We start from the raw sequence: 21,382 nt of genomic DNA on the forward strand, positions 1-21,382 counted from the left end.
TCAGGTTTTCTGCTTCTTCCTGATTCAGTTTTAGAAGAATGTATCTCTAGAAATTTATCCATTTTGCCCCATTTATTCAATTTCTTAGTATATAGTACTTTATAGTACTTCATAGTACTATAGGAAGTTCATAGTACTTCCCTACATTCTTTTATATTTCTGTAATATCAGTTGTTACTTCTCTTTCATTTCTGATTTTATTAATTTTTGTCCTTTTTTATGAATCTGATTAAAGATTCATCAATTTTGTTTATGTTTTCAAAGAACCAGCTCCTGGATTCATTGATATTTTGAAATTTTTTTTAGTCTCTATGCCATTTATTTCCACTGTGATCTTCATTATTTCCTTTCTTCTAAATATTCTGGGCTTTGTTGTTGTTTTTGTAGTTCTTTTAGGTATAGGATTACATTATTTATTTGAGATTTTCCTATCTCTTGAGGTAGGCCTGTCATGTTATGAACTTCCCTCTCAGGACCGCTTTTGCTGTGTCCCATGGGTTTTGGGTTGTGTGTTCATTTTTGTTTGTTTCCAGGTACTTTTTGATTTCTTCCTTTATCTCATTGATGACCCATTTATTATTTAATAGCATGCTATTTAGCCTTCATGTTTTTTAATGTGAGATTTTTTTGTTGAGGTTGATTTCTAGTTTCATGCCATTGTGATCTGTGAAAGTGCTTGATATCTCAATTTTCTTGAATTTGTTAAGATTTATTTTGTGTCCTATTGTTTGGTCTAGCTTTGAGAATGATCCATGTGCACTTGAGAAGAATGTGTATTCTGCTGCGTTGAAATAAAATGTTCTGTATCAATTATACTTATTTGTTCTAGTATGTCATTTAAGGTCATAGTTTCCTTGTTGATTTTTTGTTCAGAAGATCTAGCCATTAGTGACAGTGGATTGTTGCTATCCCCTGCAGTGACTCTATTGCTGTTGATCTCTTCCTTAAAGTTAATATTTTCTTTAAGAGATGTTCCTATAAGGGTGTATATATGTTTACAAGGATTATATCCTCTTGTTAGATCCATTCCTTTAGTACTATGTTATGACCTTATTTGTCTATGGTTTTAGCCTTTGTTTTGAAGTTTATTTTGTCAATATATGAATTGCTATCCCAGTTTTTTTATCTCCATTTGCATGGAATATTTTTTTCTATCCCTTTACTTTCAGCTTGTGTAAATGTTTTGTTCTATGGTGGGTCTCTTATAGACAGCATATATGTAGGTCATGTTTTCTTATCCGTTCAGCTATCCTATGCCTTTTGATTGGAGCATTTAATCTTTTATATTTAAGGTTATTAGTGACAGGTACTTTGCCATTTTATTTCTTTATACCTATATATAAAGCTTTTTTCTTAAGGCAGTCCATTTACTATCCCTTGCAATGCTGATTTGGTGTTAATGAACTCCTTTAGCCTTTTTTTTCTTTTGGCCTGTGAAGCCCTTTGTTTTGCCTTCCATTTCAAATGGTAGTCTTGCCAGATAGAGTCATCTCTGTTGCAGATCCTTGCTCTTCATTACTTTGAATACTTTATACCAATCTTTTCTGGCATGAAGTGTTTCTATTGAGAAATTACTTGACAGTCTTATTGGAACTCCCTTGTGGGCAAATGAGTGTTTCTTTCTTGCTGCTTTTAAGATTCTCTCTTTGTCCTTAGACTATGACATTTTAATTATGATGTGTCTTGGTGTGGGTCCCTTTGGATTCATCTTGATTGGTACTCTCTGTGCTTCCTGAACTTGTGTGACTTTTTCCTTCCCCAGGTTGGGGAAGTTTTCTGTAATTATTTCTTCAAACAGGTTTTCTATCCAGTGCTTATTTCCTTCTCCTGGTATTCCTAGGATATGGATATTGTTATGTTTCATGTTGATCCAAAGTTCCCTTAAACCCTCCTCATTCTTTTTAAGTCTTTTTTTTTGTCTTATTCTGATTGGGTGTTTTCTACCTTGTCTTCCAAATCACTGATTCAATCCTCTGCTTCATCTAGCCTGCTTTTCATTCTTTCTAGTGTATTCTTCATTTCAGATATTGCACTCTTAATTTCCATGCTTCTTATTTATAGTTTCTATGTCCTTTTCTATGGTAATGTTGTTCCCACTAAGTTCCTTGTAGTTACAAGTTCCTTGAGCATCCTTATAACCATTACTTTGAACTCTATGTCTGATAAAAGTGTTTGCTTCAATTTCATTTAGCTCTTTTTCTGGGTATCCCTCTGTTTCTTTCATTTGGGGGGTGTTTCCTTGTCTCCACATTTTAGCTGACTTTTTGTTTCTATGTATTAGATCTGCTTTGACTCCTTGTCTTCATGGAGTGGCCTTATGAGGTAGGAGTCCTATGGGACCCAGTAGTGCAGTCTCCTTGATCTCCTGAGCTGGATGCTCTAGGAATGGCCCTTGTGTGAGTTATGTGGTCTCTCCCCTTATGTTTGGGTCTTGATTGTTGTCGGCCTGTTTGTTGGTCTCCCCTCCAGCTGGCTGACTGCCAGGCTCAACCCCTACCACATTTTGTATGCTGTTGTACAGGTCCTGACAGATCAAAACAAAATAACATAAAAACCAGAACTAAAATAAGCAAAAAAAAAGTCTCCAACAATAACAGCAAAATCAACAATAGAGTAAAGAATAATAAAAATGGAAAGAGAAATAGAATAGTAAAAGAAAAAAAAGAATATGAGAAGACCAAAGAAAAGAAAAATGATTATGAGGGTAGAGAAGGAAGAGAACAATAAGAGTAAGGAATAGAAAGAGGAAATAGCCAAAAAAGCATAAACAAAGGGTGGGTGGGTGGGCTGGGATTCGAGTATAAGACAGAAAACGATACTTGAACAACAATTTAAAAAAAGAACAAAGATGTTAAAGGGACTTATCTGAGAAAAAGAAGATAAAAAATATGAACAGTGAAAGGACAGCAAACTCACAGTTATTAACAACCACACCTAAAACAAAAGCAAACCAAGAGGACAGCTAGACCAGGAGTGGAACCATAGAAATGAAGAACACATGAGGGTTAGCAACAGGGAAGTGGGAGGAGAAGGGGGGAGAAGGTACAGAAAATAAGTAGCATAGACGGTAGGTAGAAAATAGATAGGGGGAGGACAAGAATAGTAGGGGAAATATAGAATCTAAAGAACTTGAGACACGTGGTCATAAACTAAAGGGGGGGAATGGTGGGGGAGGAGGTATGCAGGGTGGAGGGGAATGAAGGGGGGAACAGACCAACTGTAATGGTATAATCAATAAAATATATTTTAAAAAAGAACAAAGAAAGGGAAAGAATAAAAATAGTAAAAGGAAAGAAGGAAGAATGGAATAAGAAAATGGAAGCGTAAAATACAAGATACAAAAGAAAAATATTAAAAATTGAAGAAAAATGATTAAAAGGCTATGCAAAAGAAAAAATAACAAAAAATAATGTAAAATAACAAAGTGGAATTCACCTCAGCAGAGTTTAGTAACTATTTGCTGGGTTCTCCCTTTGGATACAGCTCTGATGTTGTCTGAAGCTGGAGTAAACCAATTTCAGATGCTGTCCACATCTAGTCCTCAGCAGCCTGTTCAAAGCTACAAGCAATCCCCAGTTTGTGGCTGTTTTCTCTGGGCTTGGATGCACCTGGGATGGACCATGATGCACTGCAAGGCTGGTTTTTATCAGCATAGTGCTCAGGTGTGGGTCAGCTGATGGCCAAAGGCACTGCAGGATCTACCTCTGCCCCTCCTAACTTTACCAGCTGTGATGCTTAGTCTAGCCACTGATCTGTTTCTGAGAGGGCTTCTGGAGGAATCAGGAGGGTGTGACCTTGGATCTCCTGAGGGAGGTGCTGTTCACACTCCAGGGAAGGTGGTGGATGTGTTCCCCTATCCCCACACCACACGTCTGAGTCTGTCCCAGATTATTTCCCTGAACTCAGTAGGGTGGAGCCCATAGTAGGAAAGTGGGTGAGGATCCCAGCACCCAGCATCTGTGTTTGCGAAAAACTAGGAGGTTGTTTCTATGGCTTGCCCATGAGGGGAAAGCACCAGTTTGGTTTCCAGGAAAGTGTATGAAATGGCTGTGTCCTAAAGCCAATCTCTGACACCCTGAGTCTGCCAATGTTGCTGTTTCCTTGGCTGCGGTTAAGATCCAGGCTTGGGGAAAAGTAAGAAAAAAAGGATGTAGGGTGGGGTGAACAGGATTACAGAGAGTGGGCTAAGGAGTTACCCACAGGGTGGGGTAATTGTTTTTCCACTGGGAAGGGCTTGTTCTTCTCAAGAAAAATGGCTGCTGCAGTCATTTTTCAAGGTATGTCCCAGCATACGGAACCCAGTAGCCGTTTTCCCACGTCTCTCCCCACACCTTCCCATTACAGAGTCTTGTCAGGTGATGCCAGTCCACACTGCTTGTCCTTCACCCAAGCCCAAGGTGAGTGGCTGAGAATGAGAAGCCTGTGCTTTGGCCCCATTAGGAAAAAAATAATAGCGTCTCTGTTTCCAGCGAGTTGCGTCTCTCTCTGGCAAAAACCCTGCAGCCTTTCACTGCTGGATGCTATGTGGGCCGCTGATCCTGGCACCAGTGCTCAGTGCTGGGGAGCCTGGTCTGAGGTCCAGGCTTTACGCCTCTGGGGGGGGGAAGCTCCCCTGCTGCACTGTACCTTGGCCTGCTGCCCAGGGGCGTGGTGCCAGCCCCCTTTGTGTCCCTGCCCTTCCTCCCAGTCTCGAGGTGGTTTCTGCCTGCTCTTGGTTAAGAGTCTCCTCTTCAGGTAATCTCCCGTTGTTTATTTCAGGTGGCTGTTCCCCTCTTCATTTTTAGTTCCAGTTTGGTTCTGGGTGGTGGTACGAGAAAGATCCTCCTAGTCCACTGCCATCTTTCTCCTAGGTTCAGGTTTTCTGAGCTTTCTGGGCCTTCCTTTCTCATAGTACTTTCCACACTGAACTACAGTGGCTGGTTTACTCCTTCCCCTCACCGACTTGTTCCTTGCAGTGCAGATCACGTCTACATGTCTAGTTTCACGTCTCTACATCTGCTAGTACAAAGCAGGAACATGGCAAGTTCTCAATAAGTAATCAAAATAATGTTAATTAATGTGTGAGGTACTACTCTAGAGGTTTATATACATTAAGTGATTTCATTTTCACGATCATCGTGTAGAGTAGTTGAGTTGGTCCCAGATTTTATAGATGAGAAAATCAAGGCTCACAAAAGTTAACTAACTTCCTCAAGGACAAAGGAAGACCACCCAACCTAAAGCCTCTATTCCTACGTACTGTTAGGACTGGCCTCCTGATGTTTAAATGAATGAATGATTAAATGAACAAATGTATTTTAAAACTGACTGCCTCTTATTCAATTATCTTATTAATTTTGGAATACCTGGGGAAATTCTTTCTGTAGGTTAGTGCTCAGATATCTCTGTGACTCTGGCTTTGAGTCCCCAGGTGCCAGCGCACTCAAGAGTTTACTTCTCTCTACCCGTAAGTATGTAATCTGTTCACTGGGGCTACTCAGAGCTACTTCAGAGCCTTCTTGATACAACATTTCTTCAACCTCCTTTATTTGCGCTTCTGTTAGGAAGAAATAACAGAAACAAACTTAAAAGAAATGCAGTTAAATAGCTACTGTATAAGATGTTAAATGAATTCTTAATTAGATAACAAATTAATTTTTAAAATAAGCTATAATAATACTACTACACTTCTCCCCATCTTTCTGGAGTGTTTGCAAACTTTCAAAATTATAACAAAACAAGTAGTGGAAAAAGTTCTCAAAAACAGTAGATGTTCTTGCTATTTGCAGATATTTAAAACGTGTACTTGTATAACTTTAAAATTTGTTTATCGAGTGCTTACTATATGGCCAGTATTATACTAAGTATCCAAGATAAATTTATCTTATCTAATCCTTACAATGGCCCAGTGATGTAGGAATTATCCTTATGAGAGGAGGACTCAGACACTAAGGAACCAAATAACTTGTCCAAGGCAACTCAACTAATCCTGCCAAATTCTCAGTCATTTCAATACTCAAGTGCCCTGTCTTGTCCGTCCTTTCACCAGCTAACTTCTAAAGACCTAGTCCACTGCCCTATCTCGGCCACCTACTCTACAGTCATTCCCTAGGCATCATCATTAGCAATAACTGGAGCCTCTCCCTAGTCCCAACTGCAAGCATCCTATTCTCCAATTATTCCTTTCTGTGTGTTTCTAGTAGCACGATTTCAACAAGTTTTCAAACATATTAAAAACTATAATCCATCGACTTTAAACACTTCTCGATGTTCCTTACCCCATTCCCATTCTCATTTAGTTTCTTACCCAGCTTAGATTCTATAGTCCATCATTATAATCACTCCCTTGAAAACACTCATATCCCCCTTGCCCCTGTTTCCTTCCATTATATTTGGTTGGCAAACCTCCAATCTGTTTAAATCCAACTCTCCACCTCTTTTGCACCTTACTGCATAACCCGAATGTGGCCAGATGAAACTGCACAGCCAGTGCTGATTGATTTTACGTTAAAGTCATGTCTTTGGATCTCAGGCGAGCTCCTACTTCTGCCTAGCAATCCCCCTGCATTTCCCTGGTCATCTTCCTCTCATTCTCTAGAGGACTAGACCATTATTCCATTCCTTTCTCTACTCAAATCTCCAAACCTTCCCCATCCTCACTCTCCGCTGAATGCACTGCCTCTTATTTCATGGAGAAAAAGAGAAGCACTTTGAGGAGAACATCCACAAACTCCTCTTACCAAATCTGCCAACTCCCACACACTCTTCTCTCTTGTGACATTTGACGTATGTATCCTTGCTTCTAAGGCTAGCCCTTCCCCTTGCGTACTGGATCTCATTCTCTCTTATCTCAAAGATAATACTCTTCCAATTGACTCCTCTCTCTATTGTCTCATCAAGCTTTCTTTCCAGCTAAGCATTATAATCATCTTAGAGACATGCTATATATCCCATTAAAAACAACAAAAACCTTCCTTCAACCTCATCGCCCCCTCTAGCTTCTGTTCCATTTCTTTATTCTTTACAGCACAACTTCAAGAAAGAATTGATCACACCCAGGTCTCCTCTTCCACTCCTAACACACCAGTCAGGCTTTCATATCCACTACCCCAGGGAAACAGCTCTCATCAAAGTCCTAGTGACCTGCATGTGGCCAGATCCAATGGTCCATTTGTGTCCTCATTCCACCTAGCCTACTAGTGGTATTTGACCCAGTTGTTCACATCCTTTTCTTAAAACACTTGCCTTTTCTCTTCTGAGACACCACACTCTGTTGTTTTCCTCCTATTTCGAGTGCCGCTTTTCTTGGGCTCCTTTGCTGATTTCTCATCTTTCTAACCTCTGAACACTAGAATAAGCCAGCCCTGAATCTTCTTTTCTCTCCCTAGGTTATTTCCTATAATCTCAAGGCTTTAAGTATTAGCTATGTGCTGATGACTCTCAGATGTATGTCTCAATTGCACTGAATTGCCAATACATACATAATTGCCTACTTGACACTGCCACTTGGATGTCTAATATAGACCTCAAAATTTACATGTCCAAAAGCAAACTGTTGTCCCCAAATGGCACCTCCCATATTCTCTCCATCTGAACAGTTAGGAATTCCACTATTCTAATTGCTCAAACCAAAAAGCTTTAGGTCACCAGTGATTTCTCTGCTTTTCTCCCACCCTACATTAAATGCATTAGCAAATCATGTTATTTCTGCCTTCAAAACATAGTCCTTTATAAAAGCATTTCTGATGTGATTGACATGTATTCCTAAAAAGAAAAACAACTTTTATTTCATGAAGCTGTTCACTAAAAATAATAGAGCTTATGGAAAAACATTCTCTAGACCATGCACAACCTTTGTCATTGTGTAACTGGAGTGCTATAAAAGACATTAACAATCATAATAATTGTAGTGGTACATTTAAAAAGATATGTCGAATTTCTAAAAAGTAAAGGAATACCATAGTAAATATGAAAATGCGTTGTTAAAAAATAATGAAGCTTGCTTTAGGGAGTTGAGTCTGCAGAGTTGTGGAAACAAAGTCAGAATGCACAAAGATTAGGGATATCTTTGCAATGAGCACTTCCAAGGCAAAAACATGTGGCCAAACTGAGCCCCAAAGAATGTGGGCTTTATAAAGAAACTTCGAGGCTTGCTGGTAGCCAAAATCATTAACATGCTGGGGAAAATTGTATATAAACTTCCACATTACAATGACATCATTTCCCTATTTACCAATTTTCATGAGCTAATTTATGCTGGCAAAATAGACAGTATCTCCTGTTTCTGACAGTGAGCCCTGAACAACTCTCCTGCTGAGAGTAACTAAAAATACTGGGAGAGAAGAAGTAGACTTGAGAGTTTAAACTCCCACTTTACAATGGTCACCAAATAAAGCCTGAGCTGTGAACAGTGAAAATAATAACAACAACAATAATAGAAATAATGCTGAGAGAAATTAAAGAAAAGTCTTCAAATGCAACCATTATATGAACTAAAATAGAATGCAAGCTTTTAAACAGCAGGAGAAAATTCAATACACCCAATGGAAAAAAAAGAAACAAGAGCATGGAAATATGTCCCATGATTAATTAATTCAACCTTCCCTGTACCTGAGAGTCACAATAAAGAAAAAATTTGCCTATCATCAAACCCTCATAAATAAAGTTCCAAAGGGAGAAAAAGGAAAATGATCCCAAGTGAAATATCTGAGCTGCAAGGAAAAATACTGAGCAAAGAAACAAGAAATATGTGGTAAATATAATCACTGACCACATACAATAATGCTAATTTGGGGAGCTACACAAAGTAGAGCAATAACATAAAGGGTCCTATCTGTATCTTCCCTTATCCCTTTCAAGTGCTTAATAACGATTTCCCAAGTCCTTGCTATGCTGGGCACTTTACAAGGCAGGTGCTGTGGGGAACAGAGAAGCCACACCAAGACTAGGACGTGCTCTCTGCCCCAGGGGGGTGACACAGGTGACTGCGACACAATGTGGTGAGGGCTGCAGGGGATGTTGAAGGAAGTAGCCGTTCCGCACTCTCTCACACACATTTCAGAATGTTTCAGATTGCATACCTTAAAGAGGCAACAGCAAATACATCTTAAACATGACATGCACTTTTGTAGTGTGGAGGACATGTAGTCTTTTTCCCCTTCCTTCTGCTTTTATGCATTTCTCAAATTTTCTAATTGTCACGTATTAACTTTTATCATAATTTTTACAAAAAGGAAAAAATACCCTGTTTGAGTTGGAGCTCTCTGAACTCATGTATGAGATGTTTGCTTTTGTTTTCATAACCATGAGAAAGTGATTCTCTTCCCTCTGGCAAATTACAAACATGGTTTGCATCATTTCCCACCTAAAAAGAAAATAATACTTTTCCTTACTCTTGCCCACGGTTCATATTTTAACCCATATTAAAAGTCTATGAAGTGAAAGAGCCATCAAGAGATCACCACACTAATGGGTCTATGACCTGAGAAATGAACAGAAAAAACTCAGCTCTCCCAAAGTGCAGGTCTCTCTCCCTAAACGTGATATTAGGTGACCAGACACCATTCCCCACAGATAAGATGACATGTAACCACAAATTTCATGAGACAGTCACTATCTGTAATATTTTACCATGAATATATCAGGTTTCAAAGCAAATCTCATTTATAGTTTAGAAAACACGGTCATGAAACCCATGAACAGTGAAGAATCTACGCAATAATTGTTTACACTCTTATGCTAAAACTGAATAACATGTCTGACATGTTAATAGGAGAGTCTATTGAAAGAAATTGTTGGGTATTCTTTAAAAACAGTTTCTGGTTAATACAGCAGGCTCACAAAAGGTAATTTTGTATTGCTCACAATGACAGATCGAAAGCTAACCATACGCCCCAGGCACTACTGTGTTGAGGACGTCAGATTCCAGGTGGCGCAAGAGTAGGGGTACAGTTGTGAGTACGTGAAACAGAGTTTATTCTTGCACTATTATTTGTTAATGACCATATTATTTTTTAGACCAACAACAGTAAACCTACTTTGCCTCACCCTGTACTTAATTTTCACCACAGTCCTATGGGACTATAATGCTCCCACTTTATATGTGAGCAAGCAGGCCAAGGGAGGCTAAGTTACTTGTCTTGTCACGCAAGGAATAAGGGGAAGAGCTAAATTACACTCAGGTGGGCCGGAAGGCTTAGAAGTTGACTACCAAAATAACTGAACTGCATTTTGCTGAATTGTTTTGAATCCTATTGGACAAGTCCTCAGAATATGAATAAAAAACTGAATTTTAGCTTTGGGAAGTGTGGCTCATTTGGTTGGAGGGTTGGCCTGGAAGCCAAAAGGTCATGAGTTCAATTCCCGTCAGGGCACATACCTAGGTTAGAGTTTGGTCCCTGGTCCGGGAGTATCCGAGAAGCAACTGATCGACGTTTTTCTCAAATCATGTTTCTCTCCTTCTCCCTCCCTCCCTCTCTAAAATCAATAAGCATGTCCTCGGGTGTGGATGACTGAAAATAAGAAAAGCTGGACGTTACAGAAGGAAAAGAGGGTTGCGGTCTAACTTGATAACTTCCTGGTGAGCTTCAGTTTCCTCCTCTTGAAAATGGCAGGAAGAATATCTATTTCTAATAATAATAGCTATAATTTATGAAATACTTGTGAGGGGCCAAGTAGGCGTATGAAAGGTTTATTCATATTCCCTGTGTGAAATACCTCAGAAATACCCTTGAACAAACTATTATTATTTTCAAGCTCAAAAAAATCAAGTTACTTGCCCAAGGCTATACAGACAGTTCTAAAGGTAATTTTTCACCCCCATCTGCCTCATGTTAAAGTTCATGGTCTAATAGGCTCTATAGCTTTTCTTCTGAAGGAGCTGTCTTTCTTTCTAAGACTTTGGAAATCAGACTCTCCTTTAAGAGTTAAATTTTAAAATCAACAAGTAACCAACCTGAACTGAGAGGTGGAAACAGGGCAGAGTGATGATTCCTAAGCAACCTGAGAGAATTAACACATTGAAAGAAAGAATACGTCAGATAGTAGGTAGATCAGTATTTCAAACATCAGAGAATGATAAGAGAGCCAAAAGATGCCATAATTTACTCATGTAAGGGCTGGGTACCCTGGTCCTAGGATGTCACAGGTCTAAACACAAGGGCAGATATAGAGAGGCCTGCTAGTACGATAAAACTTGAGAATTACTTGCTCACCAAGTAAACATACAATTCAAATGTGGCTTCCTCTCCTACCCAGTGCACCTGTAGGAGCGAATGCACCAGGTGACAGGACATATGTGACTGGCTCCTCGGGCAATTATATTTCTGTCAGTGAATAAGCTGGTGTCTATTTCTCTAAAACTTTCTCTGTGAGCTAGTACGAGAGTACCCTTGAGAAGCAGATCCACTGAGGTTTCTAAACCAACAAGCAAGAGAGCTGGCTAGCGGATCAGTGACTGAGACAAGGAGGAATTTGCCAAGAAAATAAAAGCTACTATGAACAGACCTATTTGGATGTTTGACCAGTCATCCTGCACGTGTCTTCTATTAGAAATCGATACAGACCATTGATATACAGGGTCTGACACAAATAGCACCCCTTTTTATTTTAAATGTTTTGTTACAAAATCATAAGCATGTAATCCTGTAACATAACAACATCACACTCAAGCACACCACATGACGTTTTAGCTGAGATGTTTAAGTTAACACTATAAAGTATTACAACCACATTATTACCCTGCCAACCACACTCAAGCAGGTGTTACTTCTACTGGGTCCTGTATTGCATGAAGAAAACGTACACGTGAGTGCAAACTCTATGGGGTGATATTCAAATGTTGGTTTTTAATGTGCTAATTTAATGGACAATGAACAAAACCAAAGGTATCTTAAAGCTTTATGTCATTAGCTCTTACTTCTTTCATGTCTTCCATGCCTCTCACTGACAGTCCTGGATTTCTGGAAGCAGTCCTCAGCGTGTCTCACTGTACTAGAACAGGTGCCAGACAAAACAGAGTTGTTCCTCTGTAGTAGCATTCAATTCTACCTCAAGATGGTGAAGTTCATCCTCTAACTGAACTTCTCCCTCGATAGAAGAGAGAGGCATGTGTGTGTGTGCACATACACACACACACTGTATGAGCCGAGCATGCTCTGATATGTATATACAGGGTTGGGCAACAGTAGGTTAATAATAATAAATAATGCAGTATTTAATAAATAGATAAGAATTGTGTTTCATGTACACACAACTGTAAACCCACTTTTGCCCACCCTTGTATGTGTAACTGTTGTGTTATCCAGTTGTAAAGAGCACTTACATGAAATAGCTAACACCACACAAAAAAATCAAAGCTTTGAACAGCTGTATATCTTCTACAATAAAAAAATGACATGACACATAGGATGCAAATGTAGGAGAATGTTCTTAAAAATACAAGCTTTTCTGTCTGCCCAGTTCTGAGGTTTGCTATGTAATAATCTGCAAGTCTCCCAAAGGCCCCTTGCAACGTTGTATATTCCAATGAAGCCTTTGCTCCCCTAGTGAATATTTGGAAATAAAAGGACTCCTCTGGAAGCTACAGAGCCCACTAATTCTGTACTATCAATGAACTATTTAGCTTGCAGAGTAGGTCTTACCATTCTTGAATGACTTCTAAAGTTATGCAGCTTATTTCTAAAACTCCTAACTCTAAGCCTGCTGTCAATATTGTCTTTGATTTTTTTAAGTTGAAAGCAGTCATACTATTTATTACACAGTGGGTAAAAGATGAGTATCTGCTGATGGAGCACAAGACTGAGAAGTGTATTGTGTTACTAGGAACATTATGCATTAAGACTTGCTATTATACTCAAACACAACTGTTAACCAAGCTGATTTATCTAAATTGTAGTGATAAGTGAAATCATTATTATAGTGCACATAATTATTGGGTTGGCCAAAGTCTGTTTAGTTTTTTCCGTACTTTAAAAGACATTTTTTATTTTCACCAATAACTTTAGTGATTTGGAAATTTTGAGTATGTCACCCCTCTCCCACATGGTATAATGTTGACTCTTCTCAGTTAATGTCTTGATTTGATTGCCATCAACTTCAGTGGGTCTACTTGACCGTGGGGTATTGTCCAGTGAGAAATCTTCAGCACGAAACTTTGCAAACCACCTTTGACACATTCAATCAGTCACGGCACCTTCTCCATATACTGTGCAAATCTTGTTTTACATCTCAATTGTGTTTTTATCTTTCTTGAAATAATAAAGCATAATACGCCAAAAATGTTGTTTATTCCATTTTCAATATTAAATGGCTACACAAAAATTCACCGATTTTGATTAAGCTTTTTTTTAATACATGCTGATATAACAGCTGTTACAATACAATCTAACAAAATTGTTCTGAATAAAGTTAAGGACACTGAAGCGTAAGTAGAACCATTTTACAAAAAAACAAACAAGCTTTTTGGCCAACCCAATATATTGTTTTGCTTTTTTAATAGCAAAACTAGATCTTTTTTTTTCTTTCTTGCTAAGTCTTCCAGAGTCATTATCTTCACATCAACCATTTCATGGAAAACATATAGAATTTTAATTATCATCTGATTTTCACACTGAAAGAAAAAAGGGGCCATATCTGAATCTTTGTACCCCTGTGTCCTTTCCATGATTTACAGCTAAAAATCTTCTCATGCTTTTCCCTATCCCACCTGCATCCTCTGGTCCCCGCTTATATCCTCCTCGTCCCTCCGAGGTCTCTGAGCACTATTCAGTTACTCGTGGTTTTAGTCCTGGGTATCATATTGCCAAAGACACTAGGAGTATATAGTATCCTATGAGGCCTGTTTGCTAATATGGAGAAATGCTTATATTATAATGATATGAATGTTAAAGAATTACAACTATTTGAAAACCAGACACACAAAGACTGGAAGCAAATATGGCAAAGTGTTAATACAAGTTGTGATAAACAGAAGAGATTGTGAGTTGTGAGAATTAAGAGCCTTGAGAATTAAGAGCCTGTAGCCTTGTACTGTGGGTTGCTTGCCCCCAGAGGGCAGCATAATTTCTCCCTCCACATTGTAGGGGGAAGTAGGAGAGTCTCAGAGGAAGCTGAAAGGAAAGGGGGGTTGGGGGTATTGAGAATACCTTTGGATCCCTGGCTTCTGGGAGCTCTGAAGATATTGGAGGTGAGCAGAAACGTAAGAAGAGGGGGCTTGTGGGTAAGGAGGACAGTGTAGGCTGCAGATCAACATCCAAGTGTATGATTCATCCAAGCTCCTAGACTACAGCACACTCCCAAAGCCAGTGATCTTTAGTCTCCACTCTGCTTGTCACCTGTCCCCATAGCTACATCTGAGCCCTTCTCATAATCTGAACTACTGTTGAAATCCTGCACTCCTAAACCACAAATGTCCCACTCTGTCCACCCCTTTCTGCACTTCTTGCTTTCTTGTGTGTGTGTGTGTGTGTGTCTGTGTGGTAAATAAATGAAACCTAAAATTTACCATTTTAACCACTTCATAAGTGTAGAATTCACTCCCTTTTCCACAGAAATAAGACATTTAATTTTTTGACCAGTCACACAGCTGCCTACCATCATGTTAGATACAGCCTTGTAACTAAGTTCTGAGCTATGAGATGTAAATGAAATCGTGTGACACCTCTAGGAAGTGTACTTAAAGGATCAGAACGCCCCTTCTCACTCCTTCCTCCTTTCTACTGACTGAATTGCAGACAAAATAGCTAAGTCTGAGCGGCCATCCTGGACACCATGAGGCAGAAGCCACATGCCCGGTGAATTCAGCCATCAGGATGATATACTATCATGAGAGAAGAAATCAGAGTCTCTGACTATTTCAAGATGCTGCCCTATCAGTTCTAGACAGCTTTCTTCTTGACTTTTATGTGAAAGAAATAAATTTCTACCTTTTCAAAGGCATTATTATTTTGAGCTTTCCGAATCTCACAGCCATTCAATACTAAGGTTTAGTATTCAATACTAATACTAAGGTTTAGTACTCCATTCAATACTCCAAGGTTTAGTACCCTACTAAAGGAGGGTACTAAAAGAATAAGAAACAGGGGCACATGCTGCCAACTAAACATGGCTGTATTGGAATTGGACATGGAACTGGACAGCCATTACCAGTCTACCTTGACCTAGGAGGGCTTCATCCCTTGGTGTCTCTGTGAATCAGCCCATGTTAAATCGCTTCTCTACATGGGTGGGCTTTCTCTGCTTGCGCATCAGCAGTAGTGCAAACAGACATTCAGATCCTAAATGTATGCTACTTTTCAGATTAAGTCATTTCCATTCTTTTAGTTCAAATTTGTGAAAAAGAGACAATTATTCATTGCTCACCCAATGCATTGTGCCCCCTCTCTGAAGTCAGTTGTATAATCCCCATTCAATCAGTTGTGGCTGGAGTGGGTTAGAAGTAGTAGTACAAATATGACCAGCAAAGCAAGGATTTGTGGAGAGGTACACATGCCAGAAAGAGGACGCAGGCTAGAAATGCAATATAAAATGAGTCTATTGTTTAAGACCAATGCATAGCCACTGTCTAGTGAGCAACTCAGTTTGAACAGCCTGCTCTTCTCTTACACCTGTTCCTGTATCTGTATTCCACAGTCAATAAAATAGCCATTACTATAGTTTCCCACCATGGCAGTGTTGCTTAGTGGATTGAGTGCTGGCTTGAAAACTGAAATGTTGCAGGTTCGATTCCTAGTCAGGGCACACGCCTGGGTTGTAGGCCTGGTCCCCAGCTTGGGGCGTGCGAGAGGCAACAGATCAATGTGTCTCTCACACATTGATGTTTCTCTCCCTGTCTTTCTCCCTCCCTTTCCCTCTCTCTAAACATAAATAAATAAAACCTTAAAAAATATATACAGTTTCCCAAGGCCCTGTCCCTATAGCTTAGTTGGTTAGAACATCACCCTAATACTCCAAGGTTGCAGGTTCGATTCCTGGTCAGGGCACATACAGGAATCAACTCATGAACTCATCAATAAGGGGAATAACAAATTGATATTTCTCTCCCTTTCTCTCTAATCTATATATGGCTTTCCAAGCCAGAAAACTGGGAGTCATCCTTGATCCCTCCTTAGTTATATCACTTGGATGCATCATCCCTGAGTTTGTAGATTCTACCTCTTTTTACCATTTTCTAATTCCTCCTCTCACGTCTATAGTAGCTGTCTTAATTCAGGCTCTCCTCACTATTTGCCCAGTTTAATGCAATAGCATCCTTAACTGATTTCCCTGCTGCCAGCGTGGCTCCCATCCAATCTGTATTCCACAGCGCTCTTAGACTGATCTTTCTGAATGCAAATCACTTGCTGTTTAACATTTGCACTACTTTCAGGAAGAGTTCAAACCCCTTAGCTTGGCACCAGCGTCTTCAAAATCTGGTTCCTGCCTGTCTCTCTAGTCTTACTCTCTGCCACACCTTGAAATTAACTCTTCATACAATATACTTATTGATCCCCATAATGCTGCTTATATTTCCACGACTTTGAATATTTGAGTCCCTCTGCCTGTTCTGACATCCCAAAGCTAACATTTATTGAGACCCAATGGTTGAGTAAATTGAAAATTCTAAAAAATCATATCTTGAGGTAATACATTTCTAGTCTTTGAATTATAAATGCTCTGAAATTTAAACTGTGCCTAAACTGCCCACCAAAAATGTATGCAGACACATTATTCTCTACAAAGTAGATACTGAATAAAATGCTCATTAAGTATATTAAAAGCCCACTCTTTGGAGAGAAGCACAACCTATAACGTTTTGGGGCCTTCAGAAACTTCTAGATGTGAAGAATAAGGTGATAAAGCTGTCTGGGCAAACTGAGAAAGACACGAAGAATTTTAAGTGAAAAGAGGTCAAGGAGAATCAGTGAAGAGTTATTCCCACTTGTTCTTATTTTTCCTACACAGCAGGTGTCTTCCAGGGGCCAGGACCACACCTCATGCTACAGCATATGGCCTAGCTTTGAGCAAAAGATGAGCTTTGGATCCAACAGTCTTTGAGTGACACTAGAGAAAAAAGTGAACAGCATGGCCACAAAAGCTGAAATATATTGCCCTGACTGGTATCACTCAGTGGGTTGGGCATCATTCCACAAACCAAAATGTCACCGGTTCAATTCCTGTTTAGGGAACGGGTCTGGATTGTGGGCCAGGTCCCCAGCTCGGGGCGTGCAAGAGGCAGCCAACTGACTGATGTTTCTCTCACACAATGATGTTGGTCTCCCTCTCTTTCTCTCTCCGCGCCCCCTCCTCTAAAAATAAATATATAAATAAAATCTTTTTTTAAAGCCATGAAATAGTCAAGTTATTCACTCTAACCCTCTTTTCTTTTTTCAACACACATATAAACTTACATATAATTTTAAATATATGATATATCATAGTTTCTTCCTCAAACGAGAAAAGTAATTTTTAAAAGTTAAAAACAATATATCAATGTTTAAATGCTTAAAATATAAAATTAAGTGAAAAAGAAAGGCATAATGTACTGTTTGTAACTATGTAAAAATGTACACATGAGCCCTGACAAGTGTGGCTCAGTTGACTGGGTGTGGTCCAGCAAAGCAAAAGGTCATGGGTTTGATTCCCAGTCAGAGCACATGCCTGGGTTGCAGGTTCTGCCCCCCATCAGGGCGTGTATGAGAGGCAACTGATTGATGTTTCTCTCTTGCATCGACATTTCTCTCCCTCTTTCTCCAACCCTTCCTTCCTTCATCTTAAAAAAAATGTACACTGGTGCCCTGGTCAGGTGTTAACATGGCCCTAACGATGTTTGTTCAGTATATACATATAGGGAGAAGAAAGGAAAGCTCCTTACAATATAGGATCAAAAATGCTAGCTGAGTGACTTTGGACAAGTTAAAAAAAAAAATATATATATAGCATCTAACAGCCCCTTTTTTCAAGAGTTAAAATTTATTCAGTTCCAATTTAATGCAAAAAAACCCCAAAACAACAAACCCTGAAAAAGTGGCAGAACTTATTTTTCTTTTCCAATTTATCATCTAAGAGAAAGCTGAATTTTGCAGTATTTAAAAATCTGACCTGGAATCAAGCATGAAATATCACAAATAACTGCTATAATTGACCTGAGAAATAAAAATATCCATACCATTCTAGCTCCGAAATACATGCTAAAAATGCACACTTTGTGTATCTTCCCAATAGGTTTACATTTTAACCTGAATACCAATGAAGTAGAAAGACTAGACAAGGAACACGCACTTTAAAACAAATAGTTTTCCATGATAAAATAAAACTGTGTTGGATATAAATAAACCCTATTCTTTTTTAAGGCTCCCTGTTCCAGTCTTTCTAGGATGAAGTCTGCCCTGTTGCCACAGGTCACCATTCACTGTTTTTGTTTCTTGGCTCACATCACAAAGCATGTTTTCTGATCAAGAAACTCACATGAAGAAAAAGCACAAGAACCGTTTCAAGCATATTCTTTCCAAAAATTCTATCACATCAAGGTGGTGGCTTCAAAGGTGCTTAGGGTTGGAATCCCATTACATGATAACTTTGAATGATCTTTTCACACATGAATACATCACTAAAAGGTATGCCTAACGAAGCATTCACTTAAGCAAGTAACAGTATGTCTTTATCCAAGCCTGAGATGGGCCCAAAACTTCACTTTGATTTTCCCCCCTTCGTTTCCAAAACACACTAGGCAGCTTATAGTAATTTAGGCTTGTATTTACCAATTTGCACTTTCCCATTCTAGTCTCTATTTTATCTAAGAGAGAAAACTTGCCATAGTGCAGAGAAACACAGAAAAATATTTCAAATGATCCGGGGCTGGAGAATGTGAAATACTTAGCAACCCAAAGCTCTGTAGCAGAAAAACGGGGGTGGGGTGGGGAAGTCTGTAGATGAGAGAGGTAGTGGAGACGAATGGACATTAAGGTGCAGCGTGGATAAGAAAGGGTGAAAATGGCTGTGGAAGAAGCAGGATGAGGAAACTGGCGATCAGGGTGATGAAAGTGGAAGGCAGAAGGTTAACTGACTTGATGACGTCTGATGCTGAGAATTCAAAAGGCCTCCAAGCTTCAACGGGAATTGTGTGAGGCTCTGCATGACGAACACAGGGCAACAAAGCAGAAAACGGTAGTTCTTTGTTCACAGTCCGGGAAAGCCGTGGCTCCGTGACTTGGTTAACGGCCGGGGGCTTCAGACGCAGTTGTCTGTGCAAGGGTGAGTCTTCCTCAGTAAAACGAGGACAAAAAACCCCAAACCAAACCAAAACAAAACGCCTAACTGGGAGTGTTCTAAGCTCTGTCTAAATAAGAACGGCAGCCTAGTTCGAAATGCCTGTGGCTTTGGGTCCCAGAAACGGGCGAATCCTTCAGGCAGAATCACTGCAGCCCGTGGCTAGAAAGGCCGAGCCACGGCAGAAGCTTCCCCCGTAGTTTCGAGCCATTCCGGGGAGAGAAGTGGTAAAGGCCCGGAATGGTGAAAAGGCGCGGAGAAGAGACGCTTGCCTTCTTGGAGCTGAGATGGGTACCCCACGAAGCAGGCCCCAAATTGTCTTCTAAAGAGTGCGGTGAGGATCCCGGGTCGCTGTGCTCCTGCGCCGCTCCAAAGCGAGCTGCAGGTGCCTACAGAGCCCAGGTAGTCATAGCAACCGCTCCAGCCGCAGAGACGCCTAGGCGTTCTTCCGGCGGGAACCATAGAAACGACGCGCCCCATTGGCTCAGGGGCTGTTTTTCCGGCAGAGGCCAACGTTTCCAGGCACACCATTGGTCTTTGTATCGTGAGGCGGGACTTTTTCGGCGGGAGCGGGGTCCAGTTTCTTCCTTAGGCTTTATAGTAACCATGGTAACGTCATGGCGTTAGTTCGCAACTTACAGGATACTTTTTATCACCAGGCATTTATAGTTCTCAAATAGCTTCTCCCCAGGTCTTATCTAGAGCCCTGGCATAATAACCTTGGATTTATTTTTCTAGAAGTAACTTCATTCTTAAAAGGGAATTTCGAATTTTAGGCCTAGATCTGTAAATAACCACCTGGGGCACCTAAAACAAATCACATTTTGGACCTGACTTATTACTGTAAGAGGGTTTGATTAAAATTATCCCTAAGAGGGCTTGATTAAAATGATCCCTAAGAAGTCCTAAACACTGAAATTCGGTTTAGGTGATGCGTTCCTCCACCTATGTAATACAAAATAAAAATTTATAAATGACACAAAATTTAACATAAGCTCAGTCTACTCCATCTTTATTTAAATGCTATTATTGCAAGATTCTAGTTAGTTCATCAAAGTTCAATTTTACTCATGTCCAGAGGGCCCTTGCTTTTCCGGTAACCCAAACACGTACTTAACACTTCTTAGTATTCCTCTGGTTTCACATAGGATCCATTCCAAAGCTCTGCCAGTCTACGTGCATTATCTGGATGGATTTTGTCCCTTACTTTCTAGAACTGCTTCAACCTGTACTTCTGGCACCACAGACCTTCTAAGTTTTTTCCTCTCATCTAAAATGCTCACCACCATCACCTCAAGACCACTCAACTCCTGCTTATCAGTTCAAGTGTCATTTCCTCAGGGAAGCCTTCCTTGGTTCTCTGATCTAAATAAAATTCTTTCTCATTTGCTGATTGACTCATGTTCCTTTTTTATTATCTTCCTTTGCTCACTTCCATTTGCTATTTTAAAAAATAAAACAAAGAAACACTTTTGGAATTTCATTATGTATAAATACTGTTTAAGTGCTCAGAATGGAAACTAAACAGAATTGCAAAACACTTTACATAACTCCATTAGGAAAGTGGTGGTTGTTTCCAACATAACAAAACAGGATAGGAAATGGTTCCAAGAGAAGTAATAATTATGATAAAGACAAACATTACGATTACTTCTGGTTTTTAAACATTAAATTTATTGGGGTGACATTGGTTAATAAAATTATGTTTTGGGGACACGATTCTATAATACATCGTTTGTATGTTGCATTGTGTGTTTAGCACTCCAAGTCTCTGTCTGTCACCTTTTACCCCTCCTTTACCTTCTCCTACTTCCTCCTACCCCCTTGCCCCTCTGGAAACCACCTGGTTTTTCTTTATTGTTGTTTTGTTTTTGATTTTTGTGTAACCCTCCCACCTTGTTCACCCAGCACCCCTACACCCGCCCTTTTGACAGCTGATCACGTCTGGTTTTAATTCTACTCATCCACATAATCTATTTGAAGATGACAGTCATCATCCACACAGAGCCAGGTGTAGGGAAGAAAATCAGTCTTTTACTTCCTATCCCTTCAGTACTGTAGCCACTGCTGACAGAGCCTGCTGCTTTCGAGTTTTTGCCCACTTGTCCTAAAGTTAACTAAAATTTTTGTTCAATAGAGCTGTTGCCTCCAGAACAGT

The 21,382-nt window shown here is 39.7% G+C and overlaps 1 protein-coding gene across 4 annotated transcripts in view; it reads right to left on the reverse strand.

Annotated features, from left to right (window-relative positions):
* Positions 1 to 19,656, reverse strand: part of CCDC30 (coiled-coil domain containing 30) — a 103,806-nt gene extending 84,150 nt beyond the window's left edge. The window contains exons 1-2 of one of the 4 annotated variants that reach the window (XM_037032527.1): positions 19,023 to 19,656; positions 5,346 to 5,536 (exon numbers count right to left, since the gene is read on the reverse strand). In XM_037032527.1, coding sequence (XP_036888422.1) covers positions 5,346 to 5,536; positions 19,023 to 19,092 — 261 coding nt within the window. In that variant the 5' untranslated portion in view covers positions 19,093 to 19,656. Of the gene's footprint in view, positions 1 to 5,345; positions 5,537 to 10,357; positions 10,377 to 19,022 lie in introns of those variants that run through there. The other 3 variants (XM_037032526.1, XM_037032528.1, XM_037032530.1) reach the window with 3 other exon arrangements.
* Between the last annotated feature and the right edge of the window lie 1,726 nt (positions 19,657 to 21,382).

Source organism: Sturnira hondurensis, unplaced genomic scaffold (genome assembly GCF_014824575.4).
Source record: "Sturnira hondurensis isolate 20B ecotype Veracruz unplaced genomic scaffold, ASM1482457v3 Scaffold0021490, whole genome shotgun sequence".
Classification (NCBI taxonomy): domain Eukaryota; kingdom Metazoa; phylum Chordata; class Mammalia; order Chiroptera; family Phyllostomidae; genus Sturnira; species Sturnira hondurensis.